Source organism: Gopherus evgoodei, unplaced genomic scaffold (genome assembly GCF_007399415.2).
Source record: "Gopherus evgoodei ecotype Sinaloan lineage unplaced genomic scaffold, rGopEvg1_v1.p scaffold_39_arrow_ctg1, whole genome shotgun sequence".
Classification (NCBI taxonomy): domain Eukaryota; kingdom Metazoa; phylum Chordata; order Testudines; family Testudinidae; genus Gopherus; species Gopherus evgoodei.
Window position 1 is genome coordinate 477,509 of NW_022060060.1, and position 17,659 is coordinate 495,167.

At 41.8% G+C, this 17,659-nt stretch overlaps 1 protein-coding gene and 1 gene segment (V, D, J or C); both read right to left on the minus strand.

Annotated features, from left to right (window-relative positions):
- The window catches only part of LOC115642322, a 166,925-nt gene extending 162,458 nt beyond the window's left edge, over nucleotides 1-4,467 (minus strand). Inside the window, 1 exon segment of the C gene segment in view lies at nucleotides 4,406-4,467. Within this exon segment, the coding sequence occupies nucleotides 4,406-4,424 (19 nt within the window).
- LOC115642209 overlaps nucleotides 1-17,659 on the minus strand; it is a 440,558-nt gene that overhangs the window by 220,596 nt on the left and 202,303 nt on the right. The window contains exon 3 of the mRNA XM_030545694.1: nucleotides 5,323-5,365. Within this exon, the coding sequence (XP_030401554.1) occupies nucleotides 5,323-5,365 (43 nt within the window). The remainder of the gene's footprint in view (nucleotides 1-5,322; nucleotides 5,366-17,659) is intronic.

The following is a 17,659-nucleotide window of genomic DNA, read 5'->3' on the forward strand; positions in this document are numbered from 1 at the left end:
ATCTAAAAGTTATTTTCTAAATTGTTTGAATATAAATAAATGAGATTTTAAGGCAAGTCTTAGTGGGGAAATAAAAAGGCTTTTGCATCAATTTAAGATCATTAAATAAAGATAGATATTAAAAAAGATAATCAGGTTTCTTACCAACTGAGTCCCTGCTGAGACGGGATATTATGTCTTTCCTGATATTCCATTTCCAGTGATAGATTCATTAATTGCCTCGTAGATATTTTTTCTTAAATATCTCTTGTCTTCCAAATAATTTTTATGTCTTGGTAAAAATATCTCAAATGGAAGTGCATGGCTGATAATATTCTCTTTAAAATTGAATTGGGATTTGAATACACGTTCAAATATTTTCATGAAACACAAAGTTATTAAAAAATTCTCAATTAAAAACATTTTCCTTGCCACAACTTGTATATGATTTAATATCACATAAAGTTCTGATTTGGAAAATGATAAAATTTCTGCCACTGAACATCATTTGAAGCAAATGGAGGTTTATCTTCTTTCAGCTGTGGGTCTTTGATATCAAATTTAAAATCAAATAATTTATTAAATGTTTGTTGATGGTTTTTGGTTTCTACTCAAGAAAAATTCAATTGCTTTAACGCTTGTTTATCAATCTAATTCATTTTACAGATTGAATTCTATTGGATTAAAGTTGTTAAATGAATCTAATTAATTATATGAATACAAATACAATTAGGCTATTTTTATTTATTTAAGATTCAATTTTTGATTAAAGTATTCATCAATCTAATTACTTTTATTTCATTCAAATTTATAGATAAATCTGATACAATTGGTTAAAATTAGACTGCATTCAAGTGCGTACGTTTATCTAATTGCATCAATTATAAATCTGGCTAGATAGTAAAATCTATTTTTCAACTTCACATGCTCACAAACTCCTACCAAAATTTCCCTCAGGTTTCCTGCTTGAAAACATTAAATAACTAAATGAATAAACTACTACACTGATTGTGGAACCATTAATCTTGTTTCAGCCTGGGGGGGCTATAGACCCCTTGATTTCTCTTCCAGCCCTACATTTCTATGATTTTACTCTTCTTGTTCATTATAAGATTGACTAGGAAATCACAAATAAATTATTCTCTGAAAAGGAAGATTAAGCAATTGCTAATCTATTTCCCCCTTTAATAAAAGATCATCTGGGAAGGTAGAATGAAATTATTCTTGTTTAAGACAAAGCAGTAGATTTGTGCATAATAATCATCATTCAAAGTCCTTTGCAGGGAGATCTAGCCTGTATTTTCAAGTGAAAACAACAATAGCTTAATTTAGCCCAAGACTGCTATCAACATGTTGATCTCTGCCACCTGCTCAGAATTTATTTTCATACCCAACAGATGCGACTTTGTTGTTTGAAACCTTCTGGTCTATCATGCAAAACTGACTCCAAGGGGGTGATGTTTTTGAAATCAGAACAGCTATTTATGGAAACATTGGTCTAAAAATAAAGGGAACTGAAAAACGAAACTCTGCCAGCTGGAGGCTAAACTACCGTAGGCCAGAATCGGCCATCTTGGTTCTACACTCAAAGGAACACTTTTATTTTATTTGATTAATTATTTTGAATTCAGATTCGGAGACACTCTGAGTAGCACTTTAATCCAGCAGTGGTCTTGCTGATTGAACATGACGGCTCCAGGAGTAAAGTGCTACTTAATAGGAGTGTGAGTGTCAAAAATCTCTCTTTTTTTAAAGTATTAATAATTCCTAGCATCCATTTTATAATGGACTGAGGCTGAAATAGTCATGGAAGGCATTGGAAGTTCCACATCTAACCCCTTAAACCTCTTTGACAATCCCAGCTTGATCTAAAGGGCATTGAAAGCCCCCGGGGCCCAAATAGAGAATAATTACTTGGTTTGTACCATCAGGGGAAAATAGATCTTTTGTTAGATTAAACTTTAAAATGAAGCATGTCATCAAAGTTATAGGGGAGACTTTCTGGGGCAAATTTGACAGTCCGGCAACTAATCTTACCTATAACATTTATTAGCTTAATAATTATCAAAAAAAGCTTTCTAATAATTTCCCCCATGGTAACAAAACATGAAACATTTGTCTTTGTCTTTTAAAACGCTCACTGAATTCTATTAGAGTTGTTCATTAGACAAATAGGTACAATTTTCAAAAGCAACTAAGTGATCTATAAACTTAAACCCAATTTTCAACTGCGACTTAGGCGTTTAAGAGTTTAAATCTTAATGAAAGTCATTATTTAGTTTTAACTATTGCTAAGTATTTTTCATCTGATCCTTAAATTTAAATTGAGTGAAATTACCCTCCTAATCGTATTGCTTCTGATTATTTATCTTTTTCAACAACAATAACGTGAAAAAACCATAAATAACCCTGGCCTATGGACCAATAAATCAATATTAACAGAGAAATCAATTTAGCAATTATTTTTAAACTCAGTCCTATCGTGGTAAAAAGTTTAAGTCAGATTTGCAGTCTGTGAGAAGGTTGGGTCGGAGGAGGCAAAATTTAAAGTTTTTACGTGGCTCATTGTGAGAATGGTAATTTATCCTCAGAAATGTAAGATAAATAGATAGATATGAAACACAGGGAGCTCGCATAGACAGATAGCCTATATAAATTGATAGATAAATTAGATAGATAGGAAAAAATAGTGTGAGAGATTAGAGACAGAGATTGAATAGACAGATTGCACAGACAGATTAGATAAAATTAGATATACAGTAAGAAAGATAGATAATGAGATAGAGAGATTGGGGTGTACAGGAATAGAGAAAGGTTTGATTTACGATTGGCAGTCATAAGAATACCCCCAAACTCATTTGGACTTTGGGAGACTATAGATTGCAGGATGGGACCTTTTTCACACAGAGAACCTCCTTCCCTCACTATTAGACATACGAGCAAAAATAATATTGATTTACCTGAAGTAACGGTGACCTGGGTTCCTTGTCCCCAGTCATAGATAGCATAGTTATCACTCTAATCAACTGCTTTTGGGAGTCTGCACAAATACCCTATCTATGCAATGAATCACTATTTTTACTATGTATTTGGTGGGCTTAGAAGATCTAAAATACTTAAAAAAATTATCCTAGAAATACCTGATCATGTTTAAATTCCAGTTAAACATTAAAATAAAAGGTGCCATAAAAACTGATATTATTTATCTAATTGGCATTTAATTAAGTCTACAATTAAATATCCTAGCATGGAAATATTTTTATTTTAGAAGCACAGATATTTTATTGCCTTTCCTCACTATTATGCACAGAGAAAATCCTTATTTATTTATTTATTCATGCATTTATTTGGATTAATAAACTCAACTATCAATTAGCTGATGTATTAAAATAGCAATCTGGCAATGAGTTAAAAACCCTGTCAATCAATCAATAGCCCATCCTATTTATTTGTCATTTATGACTAAAAAAATAGAATAAGAAGTTGCCTGAGATAGTTAAATATTAACAGGACAAGACCCTAGACATACCCTAGAAGAGATAATCCTGCATTATCCAGAGGAACTAGATTATCTTCCCATTTATGCCCTTCTAAACACTTACAAATATAGAAAATGTAGGGTTAAAATCTTTTACCTGACGTTACGGTGACCATGGTACCTTGCCCCCAGTATTCGAAGATGGCATCACAATGACATATCTATTGGACAATGGTTCACAAGAACCTACACTCCCGGCCCTTTTCTTTAGAAATTTTTTCAATATAAAACAAACAGGGGAGAGTTTTATTGCCCAGCCATCACAAGGAACTAGGGCCAGTTCCCCAAGTGGTGCAAATTAGCAAAGCTCTATTGAAGTCAGTAGACTATAGAGACAGACTGAGAATCTAGTTTGAAGGGTCTGATCCAACTCAGCAGGAATCTTACCATTGGCTTTGGATCAGACCCTAAGAGTTTTGGCTTCCAGAGGATTTCAAAGGAGCCTAGTGGACTTAGGAGCTCAACTCCCATTGAAATTCAGTGGGTGCCGAACCATGTTGAGACTCTTTCAAAACCCCAGCCAAGGAGACTATGATCAGAATAAACCATTTCTGGAAGTGGACCTAATTCAAACCTCTCTCTAAAAGGCTGCCACACAATCACTCTACAAAGAGATCTTACCAAGACCTTGAAACACAAAATTAAAAAGGGAACAGAATTCCAAAGGGGTAAAAGATATCTGATTTGCTAGGGAACACAGAAGATGGCCTTTGCGCTAATATCAGAGCATTGGCGGTATGGAAGACAGGTTAGGGTTTTGATCCAAATCCCAGTAAAGCCAATGGAAAGGGTCCCATTGACTTCAACAGGAGCTCTGTCGGATTCTTGGCAAAGGCAACAACCATTTCAAATGACTGAAATTGTTACAGAAGAAAGATAATTTTTTACCTGATGTGACGGTGACCATAGTTCCTTGTCCCCAGTAGTCAAACCAGTTATCACACCGGGACATGTCTATGCTGGAGTTTTACAATAACCTTGCCCAGACAATTAATTAACTAACTGGGATTAATAGGATTAGGGACCTGTTTTTTAAAATGAGTTTATGATTTACTGAACTGGAGGAACATCTTAATCTACCTGAAGTAACAAATTAGAAGCATTTTTGATTCAGTCTAAAAAATTGTGATCTGTTCTTTTTTACAAACACCTTCTCAGGTTATAATTTTATCCTCCTGTCCTCATCAGAGAGATAAATAGCTTGATCAAGGGCCAGGTTCATAGAGATATGTAGCCACTTAAAGATTCAGATGCAATGAATTTCAAGTCTATCTATCGATTCTATCAAGTTTTCTCTCTCAAATCATTTTCTACTTGCCCAAACGTCCCCCCCCACCAGATTCTTTTTAATTTAATTCAAAGTTAAAGTTTAGACTGTTCCCCTGGCCAACAAAACAGAACCAATGCATTTTCTATGCTGCCTCAGACTGCATCTTTTCAAGATCTCTGATTGATATCTAAGTAATAAAACACTATTAAAAAAACCCCTCACCTGTTGTCACAGTCACCAGAGTCCCTTGTCCCCAGTAAGCAAAGCCCACAGAAATAAAATATTCGCCTCCGGCTGTACATAAACTTCCCTCCAAGCAATGATTTTAAGACCAGACCCAAAGAATTAAACCCATTTTAAGGGAGAAGGCAAGGATTGAATTAGTACTTTGTCCCTCCATATTGCTGAGAATAGCCCCCCCAGAGGAGCTGACAAAGGGAAAAGCTATGCTGGTAAAAGACACCCCCGAACCTAATTTAAAAAAAAACAACTCAGAATTAAAAAATAACAGTTTCAATAGGAATAAAAATCGTACCTGTAGTGACGGTGACCATGGTCCCTTGGCCCCAGTAATCAAAGTAATCACATTGCTAGAGTCTCCATTAGACAGCGTACAAAAACCTAAACTGATCCTGATCAGGACCTCTCACCCAACCCTGGCACAAGTTAAAACACTCAAACTCTTTAAGCCTTTTAGAAGTGCCCTGTAAATTTGGAGCTAGAGAAATTTCCAGTCCCTATTGTGGCTCTAACCACATTTTAAAGAGCGGTTTTTCAAATGAAAAATAAAAGACCCTCATAAATCAAGAACACTGTTAATTACAACCTAGACCACAAGACAGAAGAGAAATAGCAGAGCTTGGAATTTACCTGTTGTTACTGTCACCAGGGTCCCTTGACCCCAGTAATCGAATCGGTTATACACGAAAAGACAGTTATTCTGTTAACCTAAGCAATAACCTCAGAGCTCACTGGGATCTTGGTTACAAGGAAAATCCTGGTTTGGTTGAGATTAGTGGACATTTTGCCAATTACTTCAAAGGCTCTAGGGTCAGGCTCTACCATCCGATAGAATTTTTGAACGTTATATTCTGTTTTATAATGAAGCCACTTGCTAAGGGAAGGACAGGTCTACACAGAATTTAAACAGATGTTTAAGAAACTCGGCAGAGTCTAACCTCTAGGTTTGAAAAAATGCAACCTCCTAAGGAGAATACTGTTTTAACATGCTCGCCAACGACTTAATTCTACACATGAAAACGAGGAGCCAACTTACCGCTGGAAACGGTCACCACTGTTCCTTGTCCCCAGTAGTCAAAAGCATTGTAGTCACAGTGATTCTAATTCATGGCCTACATGGCTAAACCCCACTGACTTTCCCAGCCCAGCCTCCTTCATTTATTCACATTATGTATTTAATTCCTTTTTATATTAGCTATTATTTCAGGTTCGTTTCTGCCCTCATTGCCTTGTCCCCTATGAAAAATACCCACAAGAGCTTGGAGGTGGGGAGTCACTCATGAGTCTCACAACTCGATCATTCTATAAGATTAATCAATTTAACCAGTTAGCAGTAATAGGGATTGGAAAAGAGGAGGAATTTTTTACCTGAAGTGACGGTGACCGTAGTCCCTTGTCCCCAGTAATCCAAGGCATCATAGTAGTCACGCTGATAAAATTGATTGTGACGTTTGCACAAAAACCTCCTACTACTTTGATTTTAGCTTCAGCCACAGAGATATTAATTTAGATAGACTTCTACATCGAATGGGCCAACCCCGAAATACCAACATTTCTAGTCTGACAAGTTGTCTTTCATCTCAGTTTTCTGATTATAACTATTTATCTTGGATTTTCCCTCAGTTACCCTTATAATTACCTCCAGATTCTTATTAGTATGCAAAGAATCTAGATTTTTTTTACTGACTATGAATGTTTGACCATTTATTCTTATTTATGATCACTGCCTTCAGTCTAATTTTGCCTAACAGTGAATTATAGTCACTGGAATCTATGAAATTTCATCTCATCTAATACTGAAGCAATCTACAGAGTCAAATAAAGTGCAATTTCTTTTTTTCTTGGGTCTGATCCAGAGCCAACTCAGTGGGAAGTCAATGGTAATCTTTCCCTTGATTAGAGTCGGCTTTCGATCAAACTCAATATTTGTCAATTCACTAGAACTTTCATGCACACATTTTGGAGTTCGAAATGATTAGAAATTTTTACCTGTTGTTACAGTGACCATGGTTCCTTGACCCCAGTAGTCAAAGCCGTAGTAATCACATTGCTCAAATCTCTTGTCAGAGTCACACAAAAACCCATTCACATTTTCTAATGATTTCAAATAGTTATTTTTTCTAATGGTCATTTTAACCCTATCATACCACTAATCATTTTGATCCTCACCCTATAATTATTCTAGTCTACACTCCACAATTATTCTAACTCTGACACACTTTGGAACAAAATCCACCTTTCAAACTTATGAAAATTGAGAGTCACTCTAATTTCAGTTCTTTTGCCTCATTAAGTTTGGAAGAGAGGAAAGAAAAGATTAAAGTTACAAGTACCTGATGTGACAGTGACTACAGTTCCTTGGTCCCAGTAATTGAAGTTCACGTTACACAAAGAGATTTTTGTTGAGTTCTCTAGCACTAAAAGCCTTCTCTCTTCTGGGGCATGTTCAAAGCCAGCAGAAAGACTCCAATTGACTGCACTCTGTCTCTAGTCACTCCTTTATATTTAATTCCAGTTTTATCACATTTTAACTATTTCTACATGATACTAGATACTATTTTAATGCCTCCATATTCTTTAACCTATGGGTTGATTTTATCTGAATTGATCTACTCTAAAGAAAAAAATATCCTGGTGATCTACTTCCAGAAATTATTTCTAGATTTCATACTCTAGGATATTTAGAAATTGTATTTACCTGAACTGATGGTCACCATGGTACCTTGTCCCCAGTAATCGAAGTAACCATAGTAGTCACAATGACACATTATGATATTCTACATGCACAAGAATGTATCCTCATATTTCGAGGAGATTTTCAAAAGTGACAGGTGATTTTTGGATGCCAAACCTGAGGTTACTTCAAGGTTTTCCACCTAGATTTTTGTACTGCCATTTTTCAGTACAAAATTTAGGGTGAGATTTTCAGTGCCACAGAGGCAGTTAGGACATCCATTTCCCAACTTTAATCACATATGCAGCTTTGAAAATCTCAGTCATACTTTTTTGCTACCATATTTTTATCCTGGAAGAGGACCTGTCAAATTGACAGTTCCCCAACCACTAAACTGAGCTGTATAACCCGCTAAAAGGGAATTAAATTGCTGTTTATGTTTGAAACTCTAAAATAACCTACCCACACACCCAATTATTCTAAATCTTGGAATTTCACAGGAACCTCCTCATACAAAGACATAATCTTGCATATTTGGAAGAGGGGACATTCATGATCAGCTTTAAGAAACTAAATTTAAACAGGTAAGGCAATTTAGGTTTGAAAATATTTACCTGAAGTGACAGTGACCATAGTTCCTTGACCCCAGTACTCGAAATACCAGTTACACAGAGATATGTCTGCCCCTTCCCTTGTACAAATACCAATTTGTCTACCCATAATTTTTACTGCCGTTATGATCAATGTCACCTTGATATTGCTTATTTAATCAAGTTTGAACTAACTTTAAAAATAGTTTCTGACAACTAAATTTCCCATGCCCCAATTATTTTTAGACACTTACATGTTACTTGGAGGAAAGAAGAATTTTTAGAGGTTTCTATCTTTACCTGACGTGACAGTCACCATGGTCCCCTGGCCCCAGTATTCAAGTGGGTAACACATCATTTCTCTTCCCTATTTTCCACTGTACAAAAATTACTCTCCCAGAGTGGCAAAACATTACAAAACTTCTTTTAAAGATTTGTGCCTTGATCCAACTCTCGCTAAAGTCAGTCATGGATAGATTTCAAGGCTAGACGGCACTAGATAGTTTGAGCTACATAATGAAGCCAGGGATGGTCTTTCATTGTCCCTTTAGGAACAGTCAACGTACACAAGACTGGCAAGACAGGATAAAAGGTTAGGAACAAAAAGAAAATATATGATTCCAAACTAAGGGAAAATGTTGGTTACCTGAGCTGACCGTGACAAGAGTCCCTTGTCCCCAGTAGTCAAAAGCCCAGTGGGAGCCTTAGCAACTCTGCACAAATATGCTTGGTCAAGGCAAGGCAAGGCAAGACAAATATGCTTTGTCTCTGCAAAATTTAACCTGCTACTGTGAGGACTGGAATAAAGGTTAGAAATTTACCTGATGTGACGGTCACAAGAGTTCCTTGTCCCCAGTACTCAAAAGCATCCCAGTAGCACAGTAAAGTGTTGTCCTATTGTCTCTGTACAAATACACTCATTTGGGGCATAGCAAAATTCTGACCGTGCAAAGTTTAACCGGCTACAACTATGAGGCATTGAATAAAGGTTAGAAATGTACCTGAGGTGACTGTCACCAGCGTCCCTTGTCCCCAGTACTCGAAAGCATAGCCATAGTAACACAGCAATAGAATGCCTCAATAAGTCTCTACAAATACCACCCCGCTCTATTCACCTCACCTTAGCCTTCAACTTAGAGAATTTGATGGTGCATAGACCTACTGCAGGATGAAATGTACCCTTAAGCCTATCAAAATCTGATATCAGCCGGGAGGCGAACGCGGAGGGAAGCAAACAGGAATTGGCATATGCCATCACCAGTGCCCTTCCAAGGCTGGCGTAAACTGGCGTAGCTCCATGATTTGAATGGGGTTACACCAATTAACTCTAGCTGTGGATCCAGTCCCAAGAGTGGGTCTAATTTAAATCAGGACAGGAAAATGTTAGTCATTTACCTGATGTGACCTTGACCAGGGTCCCTTGCCGAAGTTGCCATAGTAATTACAATGACCAATTCCCTTCCACTAGGTGTGTAAAACCCCACTTATCCTTTCAAGGAGAACTCCATTTACAGGGACTGAAAATCCCCTTCCCCACCTTAAACTCTTCCTCCCGGAGATTATAGTAACCGGTTAAAAATCTAGCTGGTCTCCGTTCGGCTGAGATATTCGTACGACCATTGTGGCATTCCTTATACACGTCTAAATACCAAGGCTTCTACAATTTATTACTTACCAGAAGTGACGGTGACCAGGGTTCCTTGCCCCCAATAATCGAATTCACCATAGCCATCACACTGATGTATCTGCCCCTTATCTCTGCACAGAAAGCTGTCGTTTGGTACCTGCCCTCTTTTCTGGTTTACACGGGGATTTGGGAGCACAGATTCTACAGTTTGCTGTGGTTAGAGTGAATTTCAGGATTCCTGCCCCCTGAGCAGATCACTACAGAATAAGGTCTGGTTGTAAGTCACACCCCAGCAAAGAGAGATCGAGCTTAGAATTTACCTGGAGGGAAAGTACATTCCTCGAGTTTAGAGATTAAAAAAGAAAAGATAGTAAAGTAACAAGTCTCTCCTTACCTGAGCTGACTGTGACCAACGTCCCTTGTCCCCAGTAATCCATAGCCCAGTTATCACAGTCCTCCTACTCGCTATTCATGCCTTACAAAAATACTCTTTTAGGGGCCTGATCCAGTTAGTGGCAGTCTTTTCCCTTGCATTGGATTTGGCCCTAATTAATCACTGTGGCTGGGATTAGTAATATAATTAACATCTACATTAACGCGACTGGGATTTTCAAAGGTGGCTGAGGGAGTCGGGTGCCTCGCTCCCTGTGAATTTCATCGCTTTTAAGAAGTTTTCCTAATTGCAACGTTCATCATGCCATGCCTCAGTTTGCCCCCACAGAGTCTATCCTGAGTTCTATATTTATGGTTTTTTTGGCCATGCTTCCTCAGCCCCAGTAACTCTTATCGCAGCTGCCTGGGTGCGGATAAACTCAAAATACCTTCTTGGTTTCCTACAGAAAATTCTTGGGAAATAAAAATCTATAGGAAGGACAGAAGAATTCACATAACGTACCTGTTGTTACGGTCACCATGGTGCCTTGGCCCCAGTAGTCGAGATCGTACCAGCACATTTGTGTGTCTTCCTAGCCAGGTCAAACAAAAACCCGGTCTGACTCCCGTTCCCACTCTATTTTCAGGTGACGTTCCTGCTATTAGAGAGCGGAATCCTGGCACCAGCGAAGGTCAATGGAAAAGTTTCCAGTGACTCCAATGGCGAAAAGATTTTGCCAGAAACTGGGAATGGGTGTCAGGGGATGGATCATTTGATGATTACAGTTCTGTTCATTCCCTCTCAGGCACCTGGCATTGGCCACTGTCAGAAGACAGGATACTGGTCTAGATGGACCTTTGGTCTGACCCAGTATGGCCGCTTTTATGTCCAGATTTATTAGCTAGCAGGAGTTATTCTCTCTGTGTGTTCCTCTGTCTCTCTATGTGAGAAGTGAATTGCCTACCCATACCCTCACTCCCCCTCCAAATAAACCCAGTAATTTCTTAGGAGCTGAAGACTGAATGGGACCTCTGGTCATTGAACCAGTCTCCTGCTACTGCAGACAGCACAGAACCCCAGTGACACTTATCAAGCTCCATCTTAAAATGAATCAGGTTGTTTCCCCCCCACTACTCCTATGGGAAGGCGGTTCCAGACCCCCCAGCTCTGAGGCTTAGAAATCTGCTTCTAATTTCCAGCCTAAATCAATTCACTGCCAGTTTATCCCCGTTTGAGGGCCGTGGCTCTGAGAACATGGAAGTTCAGCACAAGAGTCCCTGGCTGGGCTTCGCTTTGGCCTTAAACCAAGATCTCAACACCACTGTAACATGTGACGCAGCGTATTCTCCCCAGAATTACGGCTGTCACGCTGAGTGCAGAGTGAGCTCAAAACCGTGGTGAGCTGCTCACTGAATGTCAGCCCAGTGTAGTAATCCCACTGTCCTCAGGAACCCACTCAGAGCCATTATGTCATATGCTTTTGTTCTACTTCAGACATTTTAAATAAAATCTTTCCTTCCCAGCAACAATAACAGGCCTCAAAATCTGCCAGGATGTTGGACAATTTCCCAGTTTAGTCAATCGAGGTGATAGGTCCTGAGTGAGAATAAAGAAACAATCAAAGCACTTTGAAGTAAGGAATGGTAACGACCAGATACCTGCTGGCTCTGCAACTGCTGTCCCTGGGCCTTGGCACTCAGCTGCATCCCAGTAACATATTGCAACTTATGTGCACGCATCTCTGGGGAAAGCCAATTCATGGAGGTATGTACGAAAATGACCCTCTCGGTGAACCAATCTCCACAGATAATGAGTTAATAAAAAGTTCCATGTAAGATGGGTTCAATACTGTGGCAATAAGGGACAGATACACGGGATGCACGGGGATAGACAGACAGACAGACAGACTGACTCTTTGTCTGGTCTCTGAAAGAACATGGATGAATCCAATGACAATACTTTCCATCAACACAAACACTCCATTAAAATTCTCAGCCTTTAAGGTCCGAGGATACAGTAGTTCCAGCTTCTCAGCGCAGCTGCAGATTATCTGAAGCAGAGGCCACATCCGGAAGTCAAGGGATTTTATTTTTTAAAGCAACAGTCAACATTTCCTTCCTGAGACAAGGGGCCTGGGCGTTTGTGCCCTGGGCAGGTTCTACTCCTTGGCAACATACATGGTTCATTACAGTTGGCTAGAAAAACCACATCCTGGTTTTAGAATCTAGTGCTGGCTGGAATTGTCGTTGTGACTGAGGAGAGGAATCCAATCCTGTCCTGTCCTTATTTGTCCCCTGCAAGGCCTGTAGGGCCAGATACACACTCCAAGAGCGACCCACAGGCCTCCAGACAGACAGAAACACAAACCATTATGCAGGATGTTTTAAGGCTAAGTGTTCAATGAGTATATAGCAGCATCACTCCATAGACTGTTGAAATCAATGGGAGTTAGTTGCCTATGTACCTTTGAAGAACTGGGCCCTGGGGGCCTCTCTTTCAAAATCTGGCCCCAGGTGCCTAATTCCCCCAGATTGCTTTGAAATATTTTGGGTTGTGGTTTGGAAAAAAAAAAGAGCATAAGAACGGCCATACTGGGTCAGACCAAAGGTCCATCTAGCCAACTAGCCTGTCTTCTGATAGTGGCCAATGCCAGGTGCCCCAGAGGGAATGAACAGAACAGGTAATCATTGAATTATCCATCCCCTGTTGCCCATTCCCATCTTCAGGCAAAACAGAGGAAAGTGACACCATCCCTGGCTAATAGCCATTGATGGACCTATCCTCCATGAATTTATCTAGTTCTTTTTTGACCCCTAGTTCTTGTGCTATGAGAAGGAGTAAATAACACTTCTTTACTTTCTGTAAAGTACAGCTAGATTTACAAAGATATTAAGATGTCTGAAGATGCAGATAGGCACCCAATGGGGTTTACAAACATGTCTCAGCAAAGCGCGTAACTCCCATTGACTTCATGTAAACCTGGTCCTAAGTCAAGACACATCAGCTAAAGGCTTTGGAGAAGAAATCAGCAATACCTTTTGGAAATCTGACCTTCTGAGACCTCTGGAAGTAAAGTATAGGTATAAAGATATTTATGTGCCTAAGGGTGCAGATAATTGCCTAGTGGAATCTTGAGAAATATTTCTGTTGATTTCAATCCCACTAGGCACCCATCTGCTCCTTTTCATGCCCAAATATCTCTAACAGTCTGGGCCAAAGTGCTTTGAGAAGAGAAAAAGAAAAGAAAAGAAAAGAAAAGACTAAAATCATCACATCTATTTTGCAGGTGGAGAAGCTGAGGCACAAAGAGAAGCCAAGGATGGAGATGGGAAGAGAAGCCAGTTCTGCAGGTTCTCAGCTCAGCACCTGTTTTACTGAAACCCACTGCTCTGTTTCCTTTGTGAGAGGCAGGTGCTATAAGGATCCTGATTTCAGCTGAGGGAAGTGAGAGACAGAAAGGGAAATTATCCTGCCCATGGGCAGAGGGGAATAGAAACTAAGTCTCCTGCACTGGTGTCCCCTCTGCTAGACCACACTAATGTGACCAAATTACTATCCAATTTTTATTGAAATCGAATTTGGGATCCTCACTCCCGTGGGTTACTTTAAAAAAGATAGATGGATGGGATGTATGGGGCTGGATGGAAGGATGATGGGTTTGTATGGGGGCTGGATGGAGGGATGGGTGTATATGAGAGATAGATGGAGGGATGGGTGTGTATGGGGACGGATAGATGGAGGGATGATAGGGGTGTATGGGAGGTGGATGGAGGGATGATGGGTGTGTATGGGGCTGGATGGAGGGATGATGGGTGTGTATAGGGCTGGATGGAGGGATGGGTGTATATGAGAGATAGATGGAGGGATGGGTGTGTATGGGGATGGATGGATGGAAGAATGATAGGAGTGTATGGGGTGCCTCATGAACCTTCCAAAGACACCCAACATGACAAACTTTGCATTGGATACACACAGTCATTTTATAAAGATGAACCTGGGGGTGGAGGGTGTTCCCCTTGTTACCTGGGTTTTTTTAACCCAAAGCTTTCGGTAACGTTTACTCTGTGCGAGGTGGTATTAGAAAATAAATCAAGGGAGACATGGCCGTCTGACTGATAGATGGCTGGCACAAACAGGACAACACAAGAGTGCTTTCACTGAAAGCTAAACTCTACTTAGTCTCAAGCATTTACACACATCTGCAAGAGGTTAGTGAAACACCCCCAACCTGTGATAATTACCGAAGCGGAGCGTGGCTTTTCAGTGGCACCGTGACAAGCCTCGGTCTGCCGGTGGGGACCCGAAGATGCGTTCAGAGGGAGCGTCCCTGAAGATCCCTTCTGAGAAGTTCAATTACTTTAAACTTTTCCCCTTATTTATACATTAGTAATACAATCCCTTAAGGAAAATTTGCTAAGCAAGCAGGGTTAAAAAGTCAGACATCTTATGATCATCAATTAACCAGAGATTATTTTTCCAGAGTGTCCATGCCACGGGGCCTGACAAACATTCCAGGGGGCACCTAGAAACAGACTTCTTGTTTCTTTACAATACATGCATCAGCAATTTTAACACTCTTAGCAAGAAGGGTGCAGGGTCAAGCTGCCCAGCTTGTGGCACCCGAAACCCCCTTCCCTCCTGTCTGGTTACGCTGAGGCTGCTGCATGACTATGTATGGGGATGGATGGAAGGATGGGTGTGTATCAGGATAGATGAGGATTGACAGATATAGATAGATGGGTGTGTATGGGGCTGGATGGATGGAGGGATGATGGGGGTGTATGGGGCTGGATATACGGATGGGTGTTTATGGGGAAGGGATGGAGGGATGGATGTGTATGGGGAAGGGATGGATGGAGGGGTGATGAGGATGGATGGAGGGATGATGGGTGTGTATGGGGATGGATGGATGGATGAAGGGATGGGTGTGTATTGGGATGGATGAGGATTGACAGATATAGATAGATGGGTGTGGATGAGTGATGGATGGAGGAGTGGGTGTGTATGGGGCTGGATGGATGGAGGAATGATGGAGGTGTATGGGGAGAGATGGAGGGATGGGTGTGTATGGGCATGGAAGCATGGATGAAGGGATGGGTGTGTATGTGGATGGAGGGATGAAGGGATGGATTTGTATGGGCAATGGATGGATGGAGGGATGATGGGGGTGTATAGGGAGGGATGGGTGTGTATGGGGATGGATGGATGGAGGAATGGGTGTGTATGTGGATGGATGGATGGAGGGATGATGGGTGTGAATGGGGAGGGATGGAGGGATGGGTGTGCATGGGCAAGGAAGCATGGATGAAGGGATGGGTGTGTATGTGGATGGATGGAGAGATGGGTTTGTATGGGGGACGGATGGATGGAGGGATGAAGGGGGTGTATATGGAGGGATGGGCGTGTATGGGGATGGAAGGATGGAGGGATGAAGGGATGGGTTTGTATGTGGATGGATGGATGGAGGGATGGGTTTGTATGGGGGATGGAGGGATGGAGTGATGATGGGCATGTATGTGGATGGATGGATGGGTGTGTATGGGGATGGAAGGATGGAGGGATGAAGGGATGGGGTTGTATGGGGGATGGATGGATGGAGTGATGATGGGCATGTATGTGGATGGATGGATGGGTGTGTATGGGGATGGAAGGATGGAGGGATGAAGGGATGGGGTTGTATGGGGGATGGATGGATGGAGGGATGATGGGGTGTATAGGGAGGGATGGGTGTGTATGGGGATGGAAGGAAGCATGGATGAAGGGATGGGTGTGTATGTGGATGGATGGATGGAGGGATGGGTTTGTATGGGGGATGGATGGATGGAGTGATGATGGGCATGTATGTGGATGGATGGATGGGTGTGTATGGGGATGGAAGGATGGAGGGATGAAGGGATGGGTTTGTATGGGGATAGATGGATGGAGGGATGATGGGGGTGTATAGAGAGGGATGGGTGTCTATGGCGATGGATGGATGGAGGGATGGCTGTGTATGTGAATGGAGGGATGAAGGGATGATGGGGGTGTATGGGGAGGGATGGGGGTGTACGGGGATGGAAGGCTGGAGAGATGAAGGGATGGGTTTGTACGGGGGATGGATGGATGAAGGGATGATGGGAGTGTATAGGGAGGGATGGGTGTGTATGGGGATGGAAGGATGGAGGGATGAAGGGATGGGTTTGCATGGGGGATGGAGGGATGATGGGGGTGTATGGGGAGGGATGGGTGTGTATGGGGGATGGAAGGATGGAGGGATGAAGGGATGGGTTTGTATGGGGGATGGAGGGATGATGGGGTGTATGGAGAGGGATGGGGGTTTATGGGGATGGAGGGATGAAGAGATGGGTTTGTATGGGGGATGGATGGATGGGGGGATGAGGGGGGTGTATAGGGAGGGATGGGTGTGTATGGGGATGGATGGAAGGATGAGAGTGTATGGGGGTGGATATAGGGATGGGTGTATATAGGGGAAGGATGGGTGTGTATGGGGAAGGGATAGATGGAGGGATAATGGGGATGGATGGAGGGATGATGGGTGTTTATGGGGATGGATGGATGGGAGTGTATGGGGGTGGATATAGGGATGGGTGTATATAGGGGAGGGATGGGTGTGTATGGGGAAGGGATGGTTGGAGGGATAATGGGGATGGATGGAGGGATGATGGGTGTGTATTGGGATGGATGGGGATTGACAGATATAGATAGATGAGTGTATATGGGGGATGGATGGAGTAGTGGGTGTGTATGGGGCTGGATGGATGGAGGGATGATGGGGGTGTATGGGGAGCGATGGAGGGATGAGTGTGTATGGGCAAGGAAGCATGGATGAAGGGATGGGTGTGTTTGTGGATGGATGGATGGAGGGATGGGTTTGTACGGAGGATGGATGGATGGATGGAGGGATGGGTGTGTATGGGGATGGAAGGAGGAAGGGATGGGTTTGTATGGGGGATGGGGGGAGGGAGGGAGGGTGTGTATGTGGATGGAAGGATGGAGGGATGAAGGGATGGGTTTGTATGGGGGATGGAGGGATGGAGGGATGATGGAGGTGTATAGGGAGGGATGGGTGTGTATGGGGATGGAAGGATGGATGGATGAAGGGATGGGTTTATATGGGGGATGGATGGATGGAGGGATGATGGGGGGGTATAGGGAGGGATGGGTGTGTATGGGGATGGAAGGAGGAAGGGATGGGTTTGTATGGGCGATGGAGGGAGGGAGGGAGGGTGTGTATGTGGATGGAAGGATGGAGGGATGAAGGGATGGGTTTGTATGGGGGATGGAGGGATGGAGGGATGATGGAGGTGAATAGGGAGGGATGGGTGTGTATGGGGATGGAAGGATGGATGAAGGGATGAGTGTGTATTG